This window comes from Sceloporus undulatus, chromosome 5 (genome assembly GCF_019175285.1).
Source record: "Sceloporus undulatus isolate JIND9_A2432 ecotype Alabama chromosome 5, SceUnd_v1.1, whole genome shotgun sequence".
NCBI classification, from domain to species: Eukaryota; Metazoa; Chordata; class Lepidosauria; order Squamata; family Phrynosomatidae; genus Sceloporus; species Sceloporus undulatus.
The window spans coordinates 40,045,160-40,061,775 of NC_056526.1; the positions used below are offsets into that span (position 1 = coordinate 40,045,160).

The following is a 16,616-nucleotide window of genomic DNA, read 5'->3' on the forward strand; positions in this document are numbered from 1 at the left end:
AGATTTACCAAGTTCCCATTGATTTAATGGATCTACTTTTGTTGCAACTCACATTTGGATTTAGGCCTCAAGTCTTTTAAGGTGCCACATTCTTTCTGTTGTGATAGACTGATAAAGCTAGTTATCTTGACATGGCCACATTTCTAAAGAGATTTCATTGATAGATTCGATTCACAGGTATAATGCTAAATTACAACTTTCCATTATGTTTAGATAGCAAACATTTAAATTAAGGATTCTATTGGTGGCTAATACTGTTGTGACCCTGTGTAAGTATTTTTAGAAACCCTGAAAACAGAGATACTACATACCTCCTTGTCTCTGCACTGAGTTTAGAAAGTTACTGTAAAATACATCAAACATTCTTCGATAGTCAGAATTTGTAAACGGCAACACAGGATAGAGAAGTTGCTTTTCAGAGAAGCTTATGGAAGCTTTCCTTAAGCAATCCCAGTTTTTCAAAGCATGATTTGAAAACCAGAATACAGTGGGCCCTTGCTATCTGCTGGGGTTTAGTTCCAGGGCCCACCATGGTTAACCAAATATGTGGATGCTCACATCCCATTAAATACGGGGGCACAGTAAAATGGTGTCCCTTTTATAAAATGACAAAGTCAGGGTTTACTTTTTGGAATTTAAAAATTTTATGAATATTTTCAAGCCATGGATGGTTGACTCCATGGATAAAGAATCTGTGGATATGGAGGGCCAACTGTACAAAACTACACATAAAGTGGGGAAGCCAACTTTATGATGTTTCTACTGTAAGCTCCTCAAGGGAGAGAGTACTTTTCTTGTAAATTGTAAAATGTTATGCATATAGAAGTCACAATGCTGCCAGTTATTATTCTTGGAATGGGATGGATAAGAATATACAAATTTTCAAAGTGTGGTAATCATCCACTGAAATCCCTTGGCTGGCGCCCATTGCACTAGTGACAGAGGCTGAATTTTCTGTACCCATCCATTACTCACCAAAGAGCAGAGCTTGCTTAATTCCACTGGGAGACTGAGCTGGAGCACTCTCAGAACTGAGTCATGTAGGGATCACATATGAAAAAATTGCTCTGTTGTGCTGATAACTGAGGGTGGAATGAAGGCATTGCTCACTCAGGCAGGATCATTTGTCCTGGGAAAAGGAGAGGCAGACTGATGCCAGGTCTTGTCTTTTCAGTGCCATTCTGGGGCCACAATGAAGTCCACTGGGACACCAGAAACATGACAGAAGGAGCGGTTGAAGACAAAAAGATTACCGAGTTCAGTTTCAAGGTTGATTAGACTTGCTTCATTGAATACAGGTAGCTCTACTCTCTGTTAGAGGATCACCAGGTTCTAGAGCATGATTCATCTAAGTCTGAAAAGAGGGCAGTGCATTCCCAATACCAATAGCTGGGTGGTTTTGTTTTTGAACTCGGCTACGATATTGTTTTGGCTGTAACTGGGTAGACTTGTCTCCAGACTGTGCTGGTAGTTGGCTTTCCCCTTGTCAACAGAAGATACATGACAAAGTTCCTCACATCACACCATTCTGCCTCCTCTAACTCTCTCAGCCCATCTCCATCCATATGCATTCTGGTAAAACTACCACTCCTGTCACAAGTCAATTCTCATACATACCACTGGTCTTACTTCATATTACGTAACTTTATGAAGTATGTAACACCACATCAAACCCCTCACAGCAGCCCAGTTGATTACCAAAGTGTTCACAACTTTCTGTGTAGTCTTTGGGGAAGGTTGGACAAGCTGCTATGGAGCAAAGAAACAAAGAAATCGACTTCAGGCAACCATAGTGCACAAGCCTGAAGCTTGATCCAGCCAATTCTATTTAGCACACAGTTTCTCCAAAGCAATCAGTATGTGTGCCCTTGCATGCAAAATTGAAGGTGTGTGTGTGTCCCTAGTTTATATTAAGCATGAATTTGTCATAAGAATCATGAAGGTACTTAGAAAATAAAAACAAAAAACAGGCTTTCTTGATGATCAGAACCAACCACATGAAACTCCAAAGGTTAAAAACCCAGTAGTTTATTTCAAAGTATAAATCTCAGGCTTGTCAGACAAAAACCCACTACAGTTAACACGTATACAGACACTAATCTACAATGCATACAAAAGTTAGAACTTGCCATTGCCCTGCTGAAACTGGACTTTTTGGTACGTCCCACTTTATCTTTATTTACACGTTCGTCTGCAGAAGGGGAAAAAATCAGAGTGCAAGTTCATAAGAAAAGGTTTTGTAGTTTTCCAATGGCTGATAAGCTAACTGAAGTTCAGCAAGTAGCCCAAGGTTTGGCTGTCTGATCACTCTATTTACAAATAAAACTTCCAATGCAGACAGCATTTAAAATATATTTTCAAAGAGGAAAAATCCAGCACAATTAGATAAGAAACCTATCAGTGTGCTTTAAAATATTGATCAAACACATTTTAATTTATCTTTGCCTACTTGTACATTTTACAGTTCTTAACATAAAATTAATTACAGGAAGGATGGAATAACTTGTCTGTGGCATTAGTAGAACCTCCTTTGTTGCCAAAACTTTGGTACCCAGTTTTCATACACTTCAAGTGAAGGGGCAGGGAGGAAGAAGTATCTTCAATATATCAAACTATCATTATTAAAATCTGGATATTTTTGTTGACTCATAATACAGTTCTAAGGGGCATTGTCCCAACTTCATTTTGCATTGCCGTTGCAATCCCAATATTGTAAGAGGGCCATTCTGGAAACCAGATTTAATGCTACTGACACACTAGCTCTCATGTACCATGGATTCCCTTAAGCAAAAAAGGCATGTATGAAAGCATGAACCAGTATAAATTATTTCAGTACAACAAATGTTGTATCTTACTCTTTCCTTATGCTCTCAAATTCAGCAGTTACCATCTTTTTTAAACCTTTGCAAATCATAGCTTTAAGAAGCTTTCAAAATGCTGAATATTCAGTCTTGATGTTTCAACAGTCCTTGAGACACATGACACACCTCCTTAAAGTTTGGAGTTCTTAAGAGTTCCCAATACAGGATTTCCTAACTGTAATCCAAAAATCAAAACAGAACATAACAAGCAAATTAACAGAATGGGAACTGTCCTGTCACATTCTCCTTTTTGAATAGAAAATACTTTTCCTCTGCAATGGAACTTATTATCTGGAAATGGATTTTCACATATTAAAGACAACAAACAGAATATTGATGTAATACAGATGAAAAGAACATACTGTCTTGCACATGATAGTAGTAGAAAACAATTTTTCCAAGCATGGGCCAGCCATATACTTCAATAAGCATAGTGAGGTGGGGGGGAAATAAATACTGGTACAGTACAATGTGGACACTGAAATCGCCTTGAACTCCTCAAAATCTTTACAAAGTAATTGTTAAGAAGTTCTGCCTAATCAGTAATATATTCAAAGTGCTGAGTGGGATGTACCATTTCTTAATGAGCACAGACTAGTAAAAATCCAATCTCTATCCAGTTCTGTATTGTGAAATCCAGTTTACTTCATAATACTTTGACAGAAAGGAAATACTATTTTCAAATATCCTTTATCAAGCAGATACTCAACCTGGTTAACCCAGTTCTCTGCTTTGAGACAAAAAGAAATATGGCACCAAGTACAAGGCTGTAAGGTCCCAAAAATGTGCTCCCATTCATTCTGCTCCAGAAAGCATGTCCTCCTATTCAGTTCAGAAGTCTGAAGATATCTAATTAATTAATAAAGTACTACCTCCATATATTTTTGTTCTCTTCCAATGGCAGGTCTTTTAGTATTATGATGATTAGTGTCAGCACTAATGTTCCTCTCAAAGTGAGAAAAAAATAATCTCAACAGGTAGCCATGGTACACAGCTCATTGATTGCTTTTATACTGTACTGCAAGAAAACAAGTGTCTTTATTCATAGAGACAAACCATTGCAATATTTCCTGTCTGTTGCTTGAGACTGAAGAATTCCACTCAGATAACAAGCACAATATTCAGCCTGTTCAAATATATCCCTTGACTAAAGCCATTAGGGGAACAAGCTAAAACTTTTTAGGAAGTAACATTTCATGTCACTCAGAAGGAATACAATGCAGACAAGAACACAAGATGTACCATCTATCAAAATGCAAAGAATTTTACTCAATCAGAATTAAGACCTATCTTCCCCAAACACACAATATCGATAAGGACCAGCATGCTCCCATTTTGAACCTTTCATTTCAGTTTCAATTCTTATCAGCTTCAAAAGACAATGAAGTGGGAAGAGCTACCCTGCCCCCAAGCTGATAGGCCAGGAAGACAACATATGTGCCCTGCTTTCCTCTGGAAGACAGTAGGGTGCAGTTTTCTTCAAGTCCAGTTCAGGTGTGGTTTGGGCATTAGGTTGTGACACTTAACTCTTTGTGTGATGGAAGAAACTAGGTGGAGGCACTATTCCATCGCCTTGACTCAGCCACTGAAAGGAGCAAATATTGGACCAGAAGGTTTATTTGAATACTTTCATCAAGGGATTTCATCAAATAGGCCTTACAGAGCAGCCCAAGTATTTGTGTTTAAGTGAGAAAGGGGTCTCTGATGCCACCAGTCTATAGTACATCTTCCAAGAAGAACATGATGCAACCAAATGCTGTTAAAGGTAACCCAACTTCATAGACAATTCATAACAATTAAATATTGACTGGAATGAACTGGCAATTAACCCGAGAGCTGGGTGCTATACTTCTTCAAACTCTGCAAGGAGAGGTTAGAACATTCTGGGGCTAGATGAAAAGCAGAAGAAGGAAAGAGGGCAGAAGCAGGAGGACTGCACAAAGTGTGACTGCATTTATTTTTGAAATTATTGTTTAAGGCACAAATTAAACTTTTGTTTAAAAAAGAGAAGGACAAAGAGGAGGGTGGGAAGCTACCGGAAATGCAAATGAAGTTTTCTACAAACCTATTTTTGGTCTAGCTTCAAAATGCCCCTACCTCTGGTGGTGAGCACATTGTGAGCTAGCCAAGATACTACTCACTCTTCTCTAATTCCACTCAAATAAGTGGATGCACATACATTCTTCAAGAACTGGCCACGCACAAGATCCTTTTGCCCTCTAGAGAGTAGATGATGACCTGCAAAGTAAGACTGTTTACTGTCCAGAACAAAAGAAAGCAAGACCCTGAATCCTGGCTTCCCTTCTAACCTGATCATTGAGCACCCACTCCTGCCCTTGTATCAGAACTTGATATTCTTGATCAACTCATTGGGACACATCAGTATGAAGTAAAAACTCCCAACTTAGTGTCTTACTACTTTTCACGTAGAGCAGCTTGCGGGAGAAGGAGAGAAGATTTTGTACTTCAAGACTTCACCAGAAATACAGGCTCTCCAACTGCTGGCTCGAATTTATTTTGGTTTTGGTTATATGTCCTGTAGTGTATGACATAGCTGTCCAAAATAATCCTGCAGAGGGTATTTTACAGCAACTTTCATGCATGAAAATAAACCCAAAACCAGAGTAAGCCACAGGTGAGGGGCAATAATGGAAGCCTTCAAAGTCTCAAGTTTAACTGCTTTGGGACGCAATGACATCTGTTGATTGGGGGTCACAGAAGGGTCCAAAGCGGCCAAAGATGTCCTTAGCACGCACTGCAAAATAGTATTTGCTGCCAGACACAAACTGGGTAAGTGTGCATGCCATTGGTAGGGGAAGGGCCTTTACTTCCCCAATCTTTTTCCACTGAGAAGGCACAGTGGCACTGGGGTCCTCATGGTATGCATACAGATGATAGCTGTCCACAGTGGCACAGCTTCGGTCCACTTCCAAAACACTCCAGGAGAGTACAATGCCGTTTTGACTTTGCACACGTGCCAACTTCAGATGTGGCTTCTGAGGCAGGGAGGTGTTGGCAGCTTCAGGTGGCAAGCGGGATGGCTGTGGGGCTTCTGGCAATGGGGCTGGGTGCACAGGCCGTAGTGGCTCCTGAGGAACAGACAAGAGAAGCAATGAGGGTAGCAGAAAAGATTGCCGCAACATCCTAGCTTCAAAAGGTATACTATATAATACTCTATGACAGACATACTGGAACACAAAAGTATGATCTTACATTGATAAAACATACATTACAAACATACAGTTCGCCCTTTGTTTACACAGGGGATTCCAGAATGCCTTTTTGGATTGCATAATATATCTGTGTACTTTTATTGCCTATTCTTCTATCCCTCTGAGGTCACAGAATTTGGCAGCTGGAGGGGAAGACCTAAAGCAGGGGTCGGCAACCTCCGGCCCGTGGGCCGGATGCGGCCCGCGGGCACCTTTCCGCCGGCCCCCGGTCCCTGCTGCCGCTGATTTCGGCCGCTCCAGCTGCCATTTTGCCCTTCAAAATGGCGGCGCCCATTAGGAGGCCTGCTGCGGCCTCCGGAGCCCTGAAACAGGGCTCGAGGAGCCACACCGGGCCTCTGGGATGCCCGCTGCGGCAGCCGGAGCCCTGAAACGGGGCTCCAGGAGCCGCACCGGTCCCCTGGGAGGCCCTCTGCAGTAGCTGGAGCCCCTGAATCGGGGCTCTAGCAGCTGCAGCGGGCCTTCCAATGGGCGCTGCCCACCACCCTCCTGGCTCCGCCTACCTCCCTCCTAATGGGGGGTCTCACGCCGGCTGAAGGGGGCCTCTCTGGAGGCCTGACAGAGGATCTGCGGCAGCTGGGCTCTCGCCATTTTTTTCCCAAAAGGCGGCGGGGAAACTGCTCCAGAGCCGGCCGGGCTGAGGAAAAGAGCTGGCTCCTTACTCCTCGGCGCCGCCGCCGGGGATCCTCTGATCCTCCAGCGGCTTCAGAAGTCTGCCGCAGAAGCCGCCACCGCCATCACCGCCTGGGATCCTCCACTCCTCCAGTGGCTTCTGCGGCAGACTTCTGAAGCCGTTGGAGGATCAGAGAATCCCCGGCAGTGGCGGCGGCGAGGAGTAAGGGGCCGGCTCTTTTCCTTGGCCTGGCCGGCTCTGGAGCCACTTCCCCGCCACCTTTTGGAAAAAAATGGTGGTGAGAGCCCAGCCGCCACGGATCCTCTCCCAGGTCTCCAGAGAGGCCCCCTCCAGCCGGCGCAAGTGCCTGCTGGCTGGGAGAGGACCCAGCAAGGACCCCAGAGACAGGGAGGTGGCTATGCCATTCGCCTGTCTCTGGGGTAAAAATCCAGCGCATAAGGCAGACTTAAAGGGTCGCCTTATACGCCGAAAATATGGTAATCCCTCTAACTTAAACAAATCCTTTTCACCAAATGATTTCTAAATTCTAAGATCACTATAAATACCACCTAAATTCCTATATACTGGTTTCCATTTAGAAACAAAATAATTATTCAACTGCTCAATCCTTGTAGATAACTATCTTAATTCTTACTCCTCAAGCACTATGTACATTAAATCCCTGTCTGTTCTTTTCAATTATTCCACCTATAAGCTAAATTTTAAAAAAATATCCCTTAATAAAATATATTAATTTATTGTTTTCCACTACTTTCAATACTTTTTAAAACCAATCTTCACTTGAAGGACTACTGAGTCTTTTCTAATATTTAGTATAAACTATTTGTGGTGCTGTAACCATATGACACAAACTTCCCATGCTCTTTTTCTAATATCGAACTTTCATCAAAAATCCCAAGTAAAAAAATAAGAATAAAAATATAATTAAAAAAAATCCCAAGTAAAAAAAGTTATGGTTTTAATTCTAATTCAACTTTCAAAGCAAAGGATGCCAAAGAACTTAGAAAATTCTGGGAGGCATAACTGTTTGTGCTTACCCTAAGGGCTGGAAGAATAAGGAGGGAACTATGGTGCATGGTGGCTGTGTGATGTGTAGGGTTCTAAGAAAATTCACACATATCAAAAAGGATGAAAAGGCAAAGCAAAATGGCAACTATGTTAATAATGCTTAGAGAAAGCAGAGGGGGGTCAGTGTTTCTTTTAGGTTCTTCTGGGATGGACTAAATGAACCAACTCCTTTTTTTACATTTCCAATAATTGTTATTCACGTCTTTGTATATGCCCACCAGTTTCACTGGGAAGAGATACCACCGATACATCATTTTAAAAAATTCTTTCAGATCATAATGAAGAATACTGTATATTTAAGTGTTTTCATACTCTCTCTCACTGGGCCAAGTTAATATTATTCCCTATACATTTGAACCATTTGATCACATACTATTTTATTAGTTCCTCCTTCAACTTAAAAGTTCATTAAGAAGTTATACATTTTGGGTAGTAAGTGATCATTATTATCACATCTCCCCCTGCCCCCAAAAAAATTCTAATGCGATTACTTCAAAATCTCCATTCTTTTCTTTTTATCTAGTTTGTATCTTTCCAAGATTTGTAAGTAAGTAAAACATTTTAGCCTAAAACTGTCCTGTTCCAATTATTTTCTATCTTTAATAATAAATCCTCCCACTTTGCTTTTTAAATAAATCTTTGTATGTCAACCATCTTTTGACAAATTACTTCTTGTGGTGATAACCATAAAGAGATTTTTATACAAAACCTTAGTTTGTATTTTTCCAAGACTCTTAAGAGTACCCTTCTGATGGCAGGATTATTAAATAATGCACAATCTGTAAACTTGTTACACCAAAGTTAACCATTCCAACCACACCTTAAATTGTGGCCTTCTAAATCCAGAAACTCTTTATTTTTCAAACTATTAAAATCTTTTATTCATCCTAAACAGACAACAACAAAGTACAAACTTAAATCTGGTACTGAAAAAATATTCCTTTCTCTTAAAATTCAGTTTTGGTTTCCTCCCATGCCTCATTCGAAATAAAATTGGGCAAATAATAATACAGCGCACGCCCGCATCATATGAGGCTTCTAGCATTCGCTAGAAACCGTGCCGGAAAGACTTCTCCCACACCCTGGAAAAAGCACTGGGGCTTAAGTTTATGTGCTTTTTCCCTTAAGTGGCGGGATCTGGAATAGATCCCCCGCATAAGGGGAGGGCCATCTATAATAATATCCCGCTCTCCAATTTGATTGAGGCAGTTTACAACATTAAAACAGCATTAAAATACATTAAAATACAAAATTATAATTAATATCATAAAAGTACTTTAACCCTAAGACCTATCCACTCTCAAGTTTAAAATGACAATTCAAAACAAATACCAATAGACAAAATCAAGCAGATGGGCAGTTGATGGAGCAGTCAAGTTAATCTGGGAAGGCCTGTCAGAAGAGATCTGTCTTGACTGCCTTTTGGAAGCAGTCAAGGTTGGTAATATTCTGGATCTCCTCTGGCAGGTCATTCCATAGTTTAGGGGCAACAGAAGAAAAGGTCCTTTGAGAGACTGTAGTGAGCCTAGGTTTTATTGGCTGCAACAAGTTTTTATCTTCTCTTAATTTTAAAATTACTTTCTTATTTCTCCCTTTGTGAAGCTTACATACTGACCATCTACTGGGCTTATTACCAAATTGAAAATTCCATTGCTTCACAGATCACAATTTATTTTTCTATTAGTTTATTGTAATAACTGAAAGCTGGTTTTGTAAAGTTTTCAATTGTTCAAAAATTTGGGGATCCATTGGAGTATTTCTTCTTCTTTTTCTCTTAATTTCTACTAAAATAGTCTTGACATTTTCTTGTTTCTTTTCCCTCCATTCTGGACTTTTACTTCATTCTTTAAATCTCAAAATAAAACCTCGAGCTGATGCACCACTTCACAGCAGCCACTGTTTACCATATCTATGCAGTGACCTATTTATGGACAGTATTTCATAGAATCATAGAGTTGGAAGGGCCATCGAGTCCAACCCCCTGCCATGCAGGAAATCCAAATCAAAGCATCCCTGACAGATGGCTGTCCAGCCTCTGTTTAAAGACCTCCAAGGAAGGAGACTATCAGCCTCCGAGGGAGTGCATTCCATTGTCGAACAGCCCTTACTGTCAGGAAGTTCCTCCTAATGTTCAGGTGGAATCTCTTTTCCTGTAGCTTGCATCCATTGTTCTGGGTCCTGTTCTCTGGAGCAGCAGAAAACAAAGCTTGCTCCCTCTTCAATATGACATCCCTTCAAATATTTAAACAGGGCGATCATATCACCTCTTAACCTTCTTTTCTCCAGGCTAAACATCCCCAGCTCCCTAAGTCGTTCCTCATAGGGCATGGTTTCCAGACCCTTCACCATTTTTGTCGCCCTCCTTTGGACACACTCCAGTTTCTCAATGTCCTTTCTGAATTGTGGCGCCCAGAACTGGACACAATATTCTAGGTGGGGCCTAGAATACACATGTACACATGATCTATGTTAAATGTAACTAATGCACTGGGGCATGAACTTTTTGAGAAGCAACATTTACTTCTATCAAAAATGAAAAGTAGACCAAGACATTTATAGTGATTATATATTCTATGAGCTACTTCAGAGAATAAAGCAAGCTGACAATGGCCAGAAACAGAGGGGCCCAAATAAGCACAGTGAGGCTGTGCTGGCGCCATTCATGCTGAGATGGCGGCAACTGCATGTGCCCGGCCCTAATCTGGGCTGCTGCCGTGGTCCTGAACCTAATTGCTGAAAGGAACTGATTCTATCTGCTCCTTCTTGGCTTGTGCTTTCCCCCACCACCCAAATGCTTATTGTAATTGTCTGCTTTATATTTCTGGGGGGCTGGGAAGGGATTAGTTTGTTTTATATTGTATTTTTATTGTACTTCCAACTGTTGTCAGCTGCCCGGATTCCTCGTTGATTGGGCGGGATACAAATAAATTATTATTATTTTTTCCCCATTAGTGTGGCTTCAGCGCAGCTTCAGGCCGCATTTGGAGTGTGTGATGTCTAAACACCATGCTCCTACCGCGGCCTGAAGCCGTGTCATTTTGCCCATGTGTTTTGGGCCAATATTAGGACAGAAGTCCTTGATATAATATGAATACTATAATCTGAACATTTGTGAGAGTGATAAACTCAAATTCTGGATAAATAGCAAAAGCAACAGTCTTCACAATATAGCACTTATGCCCTAATGTCCAAGTTGCTTATTTCAGATTCCCTGTGTGTCCTGTTCCAAATGCTCTCTGAGATGTTGGTGAACACACTTTGTTGCTATTATTTTTCTTTGCTAGGAAGCTGACTTCCAACTTTTGGTGAACCTATGAAAGACCTCCGCATTTCCAGGCCATTCTTTAGTTTCCCATGTTTTTTGGCTTATTATTGTTATAATTTCAATTGATTCTGTCTCTACAGCTTGAAACTGATCTATTGGTATGTCGTGTCTCCTGGTGATTTATTTCTCCCAAGTGCTTTGAGAGTCTTTTCCACATTATTTTTTAAAATTGTGGGTTCATCTTCAAATTGTTTTTAATACCTTTTATTGAAATTGTTTTAAATCACATTTACAAAATATATTGACAACAACTAAAACCATTCATACTTCATCCATTACTTCCTTATTGGCAGCTTCAATAATTTTCCTTTTCCATTGCTAAATATAAAAGACTATCTTAAATTGAAAAAATCAGTTAGCTAAAGTGACACTGCCATGTTCTCTAAGAGATCTTATCAACCTCTACTACTGCTGCCTCCCAGTGGCTGTTTGACACATTCAGTCTGACTCCTCACCAAAAGTCTGGCTCACATAGGAGACCCTCACCACCAGCAGTGCTACCTTCAGTATAACCTCTTGCTTCACAGGAAAATGCAATCCCACCGAATTGGGATTAAATTTAGTCAAACAAGATTGATTTTAAGGGCAGAGAGAGAATGTGCACAAAAGCTTTCTACATGCTTCCATTTTAAATATTTATGGTTTAGAACAACATATTGGAAGGAATGCCTCCTGTCCATTTACTAAGGTGATTAGTGGAGACATTCTTGAGAGCCCTACCAATGTCTCATTCATGTTTTGTAAGCTCCATGGAGATGGCCATGCAGTAGTTTTACCTCAGTTTTGGAAAGTTAACTAGAACCTTTTCTTGTCCTTGTCACAGTATGACAAGGCTTTTCTCTTTTTTTTAAGCAAGGATTTTGGACCCTGCATTGTTTTAATGCTGCTGTTCAGCTACTTTAATCCTACTGCTCTTTTCCCCCCTCTGTATATATTATACTGGAGATACTAGTTTCCTTGGCCATGCTCTGGCATATTACTATATACACCCATTTCTGTTCAGCTCTATTCTATGTTTTTATTAGTCTTTCAGTTTGTTTGTTTTTAAATAATGGTTAGTCACCTTCAACTCTTCAAGAAAGTATATGAATAAAACTTATGTCCATGTAAGTGGAGACTGGCCAGTTCTCCATTTCTTAAAAAGGGCAGTTTTTGCAAGGGAGAGTATGTAAGGGAGAGGTCAGGAAGAAATATCCCTCTTCGAATGTTCAACAATTTAGTCATGTTACTTACTGAATGCACTTGTGGTGGTCGATGATGTACTGTGAGCTGAGGCCCTCCAGATCCCAAGGTTAGTCCATTGTTCACAACATATGCAGTTGTCTGAGGCATTCGCACGGCCATACCTACACACACAAAATATATAGCCAAAAAGAAAAAAGAAAAAGAAAAGAGGAAAAACAATGGATAATTGTATGAGTATGTCTGTATGTCTGCACTTTGTTTTATGGGAAGCAATTAACAAATTGGATTCAAGAAGCAAATTACTTGTTGGTTTCTCAAAAGTGTTGTTATTCTCATTTTTTTCCTATCCAATGGTGCACCTGTAGAGAGGTTTACCATAATGTCCCTTATAATTGAAAGGGGGGGGGGGAGTCACTAAGAAAGATCCGATGATTCCGGCTCCATCATACGGTTTAATACAGAAATAAAATTAGGAACTTTCTGGATACCATACCTATTGTTACTGTGTATAATGATGCAACTGTATCAGAAGACAAATTAACCATTTTCGGCTTTCATACATGAGTGAATTGATTAGAATATTCATACTATAAACAGCTCTATTACAAGAGAGATGGAGAAGGATCACTTCTCATGTTAACATGTGGTTTCTATTCAATTTATATTTGTCATCTCTAGCTTTTATTAGGTTGGCCACAGTGATAAGCACAGTTCTTTAAATACTCCTACACACCATGCAATTGCATGAACATGACAGAACATGTTCTTATGTCCTAATCCAAGAGCTGAGATTTATATACTATCAGATTTTCACTCACATTGCAAAATGCATCTAATGCTGAATGACATTTGAATGCACACTGGTTTTACACTTCACACTGTAAAGACACATACTTTCATCTCCAGTTCTATGAGGACATTATTAAAAGACATAGCTGTGTTAGTCTGGAAAATTGGTATGCAAAGAGATGTTGTAGCAGCTTTGAGGCTAATTGAAAGAAGCTGGTAACATGAGCTTTCATAGACTTGGGCCTACTTCTTCCAAGCATCGGAGGAAGGTGGCTCAAGTCTATGAAAACTCATGCTACCAGCTTCTTTCTTCCAGATAGTCTCAAAGGTGCAATAAGAGGATGGATCGGTATCTCTATAAACTCTATGACCACTAGTCACACATATCTCCTTCTTATAAATAACTTGAGCTGGAGAACTTCAACATGTGATACAGAACTTAAGGGAGACATGGGTTTTATTTTTAGCAGTTTGTTGCTACTGTACTTACTTTTGTGGGTTTAACTTGTGCAAATTTGATTATTTGCAGGTTTGCCACAATAATTAAATGGGAATTTTTTAATTTATGTTTTTAGTTCTGCTGCCTACAGTGGAAAATCACAGGTGACATGCATACACTAGAATATGTAAGCTTAGTAAGTCATAAATGTATAAATTAAAACAGAGTATCCCTGCTCTCCTCCCCCCCACACTCTTGAAGAACTGGTCACCCTGCTGCAGCTGCTTTCCTCCTCTCTCACTGCATTCGGGATTACAAGGCCTAACATGCCCCTAGAGACAGAAACAGACTAAGGTAAGGTTTGTGGGAGCCTATAACTGTTTGTGGTTTTTCCACATTCACAGGTATCATGAGCCCCTAACTCCCATGAATGTGGAGGGCCTACTCTATATCAAACCAAAATTGGATGATACATTTCTACATAGGATGAAACATACCACCACTGTCCTTGTGAACCTACGTTATAAGTAAGGGACACAGAACCTCTTTTGGCCTAAATGCTTAATTAAATTAACAAAAAATTTCAGGGGCTGTATTCTAGCGTATACTAGTGGCAGGGTCAAAATACCCTAAAAAACACAAGACCATTTTTGATCTTGGAAGCTAAGCAGTCAGTTCTGGTTAGTGCTTGTAAGAGAGCCCACCAATGAATTCCAGGTACCATAGCTATAAGTCAGAGAAAGGAGCTGGCAAATTACCTCTGAGCTTTTCTTGCCTAAGAAAATTCTAAGAAAGTCTTGCCCCAGACAAACTATTCAAAGGCTGAACCACTAGCATCTTGAGAATACTGATGTAGAGAATGTCTTCCTCAGGTGACCAGTGGTCCTTCACCAAGAGGCCAGCAGATTGTATCCCTGAACATTAATGACTACAAGGTAGCAGAAGATACAATGTTTGTGTTGGTTGATGTCAAGCTGTGTGAGGAAAGCACAGCTCTGGAGAAGGAGTGGGAGGAATATTCCAAATCGATTCTTCGCCTTTCTCAGATTGAGAGGTTTTCCTCACTGGGGAAGTTTGAAGTCAGCTATTCTCCTCTCTGCACCAGTTAAGAAGGACTGAAAGTCCTTCCTCACTAGGGAGAAGCTTCTTCCTTTGCACTCAGTTACCTAGGGAGCAGCAACTGACCAACTGATCAAGCAGTGGCCAAGAAGCCTATCACCCATGCTGGCCTTTGTTGCAAGGCTGGCATGGGTGAGAGACCTCTTGGTCACTTCTCAGCCACTGCTCAGTTGCCATTCCCAGGGTGACTGAGTGCAAACAGAGCAAGGATTGAACAGCCCGTCAAGCAGTGACTCAGAAGCCTTTCGCTTGCACCAGACTTGCAACAAAAACCAGCACAAGAGAGAGGCTCCTTGGTTGCTGCTCGACTGGCTCCTTGGTAACTGTTTGGTCACTGCTCACTTTGCAACTAGTCACTCTGAGAGCAGCAGGTCTTCCTTTTGTTGGAAGTCTGGCACAGGCAAGATGGAGCAGCAGGTCTGGGCTGCTACTGCTGCATTCACACATGAGAGGCTGAGGCAGAAGAGAAAGCAGTGGAGAGCTGGGCATGGCTGAGATAGACGCTGCTGGCCGGATTGCTTTGTCTGAATATAAATGCCTGAGTGAATTCACAAATAATTCTCATAGATTCTGATTTCACACAATAAATCTATGTACGAACGAGGCTTCTTACCTGAACTTTGTGGGTTGACCTGCCTTAAACTAGGGCTCTGCATAACAGTGGTTCGCACAGGATTTTGTACTGATGGTGCAGGAACAGTAGTATAGACTACTTGATGGTTACTAGGGTTTCTTGGTACTGGAAGCCTGGGAACAGCCTGAGTCATTGGACGATGAGTTACATTCACAGTTGTCTGAGCTATTAAAAAAAAAGGAACAGTTGAAACAATAAAACAAATGGTGTCTTGAAATAAACTATAGCAGAAAACTGAAATATATGAATGAAGCAACTTTTCATAGCACCCAAGTACTTTGCCTTTTAATGGAATTTACTGAGAAAAATAAGAGATGGCTTTCAATTACTGAACATCTTCAGAAAACTCATTATTGGGCTCTTTGCCATATATATCTAACTAGTTATGTGGACATTCTGACTACGTAATTCTCTCCAGATCTCCAAATTAATTATTTGTCTGTTCTTCTCTGGGCATCATTAAAATGTAAAAATAATCTTATTTTATAAGAAACTGGAGATTCTAGGACTGTAATCCAAAAAGATAATTTCACCAACATCTGTTTATTACACTCCCATAAAATCTCCCATAGTATACACCAGGATACAAATGGGTGTCCCTCATAGAAAATGGCAAAATCAAGGTTTGCTTTTTGGATGATTTTTAAAAAAATGTTTTTAAGGTGTGGATGGTGTCAATTGTGGAATCTGTGGATGTAGGATCTGTGGATACAAAGGGCCAACTGTATATCTATGACTGCCTGCAAAAAACTGCATGTAGTAATAAAGTAATAAATAATAAATAAAATACAATGTAGTATGAAATCCATTGTTCTAGTGTCTCTCCTTCATCAGTGAAGTATCATCCCATCAAGCTTATGCAATCAGTCTGTTTCTACAGCTACATATAAGGAGGCGTAATTGACTTGAATACAGAAAAAGATAAAAACATTCTAGAAAATGCAAGACCCTGTGCAAGAAATACTGGCAATAAGCACACATTACAATGCAGAGGATTTTGAAAGTATATCTACAGATGAAGCCAGAACTATTATTATTGAGACTAATAGATGATCAAGAGAAGTATGGAAGATTACTAGAATACATGACTATATTTTTCAGGAAAGCGTTCCCAGGCATTGTGTGATTGTTTATCCGATCGTTATCTGAGATCTGACATTTCATTTGATCTTTGATCTTTTTAATTTGTTGTCTGCTTTTTATCTAATTCTATCTTGTATTATTATCTATTGTTTTATATGTATTTTGTAGAATGTACGCCACTGGCAGGTTTCATTTTTATTGATTTTACTGTTTGTGTGTACAGTGTTGTGTAAATCTACAGCACTATAA

The 16,616-nt window shown here is 40.2% G+C and overlaps 1 protein-coding gene across 5 annotated transcripts in view; it reads right to left on the bottom strand.

The window, feature by feature from the left end:
- Positions 1-2,012: 2,012 nt before the first annotated feature.
- The window catches only part of LOC121931628 (activating transcription factor 7 interacting protein), a 113,462-nt gene continuing 98,858 nt past the window's right edge, over positions 2,013-16,616 (bottom strand). For all 5 annotated transcript variants that reach the window (XM_042469599.1, XM_042469598.1, XM_042469600.1 and 2 more), the window contains 3 exons: positions 15,264-15,449; positions 12,352-12,464; positions 2,013-5,950 (listed from right to left, as the gene is read on the bottom strand). In XM_042469599.1, the coding sequence (XP_042325533.1) occupies positions 5,534-5,950; positions 12,352-12,464; positions 15,264-15,449 (716 nt within the window). In that variant the 3' untranslated portion in view covers positions 2,013-5,533. The remainder of the gene's footprint in view (positions 5,951-12,351; positions 12,465-15,263; positions 15,450-16,616) is intronic.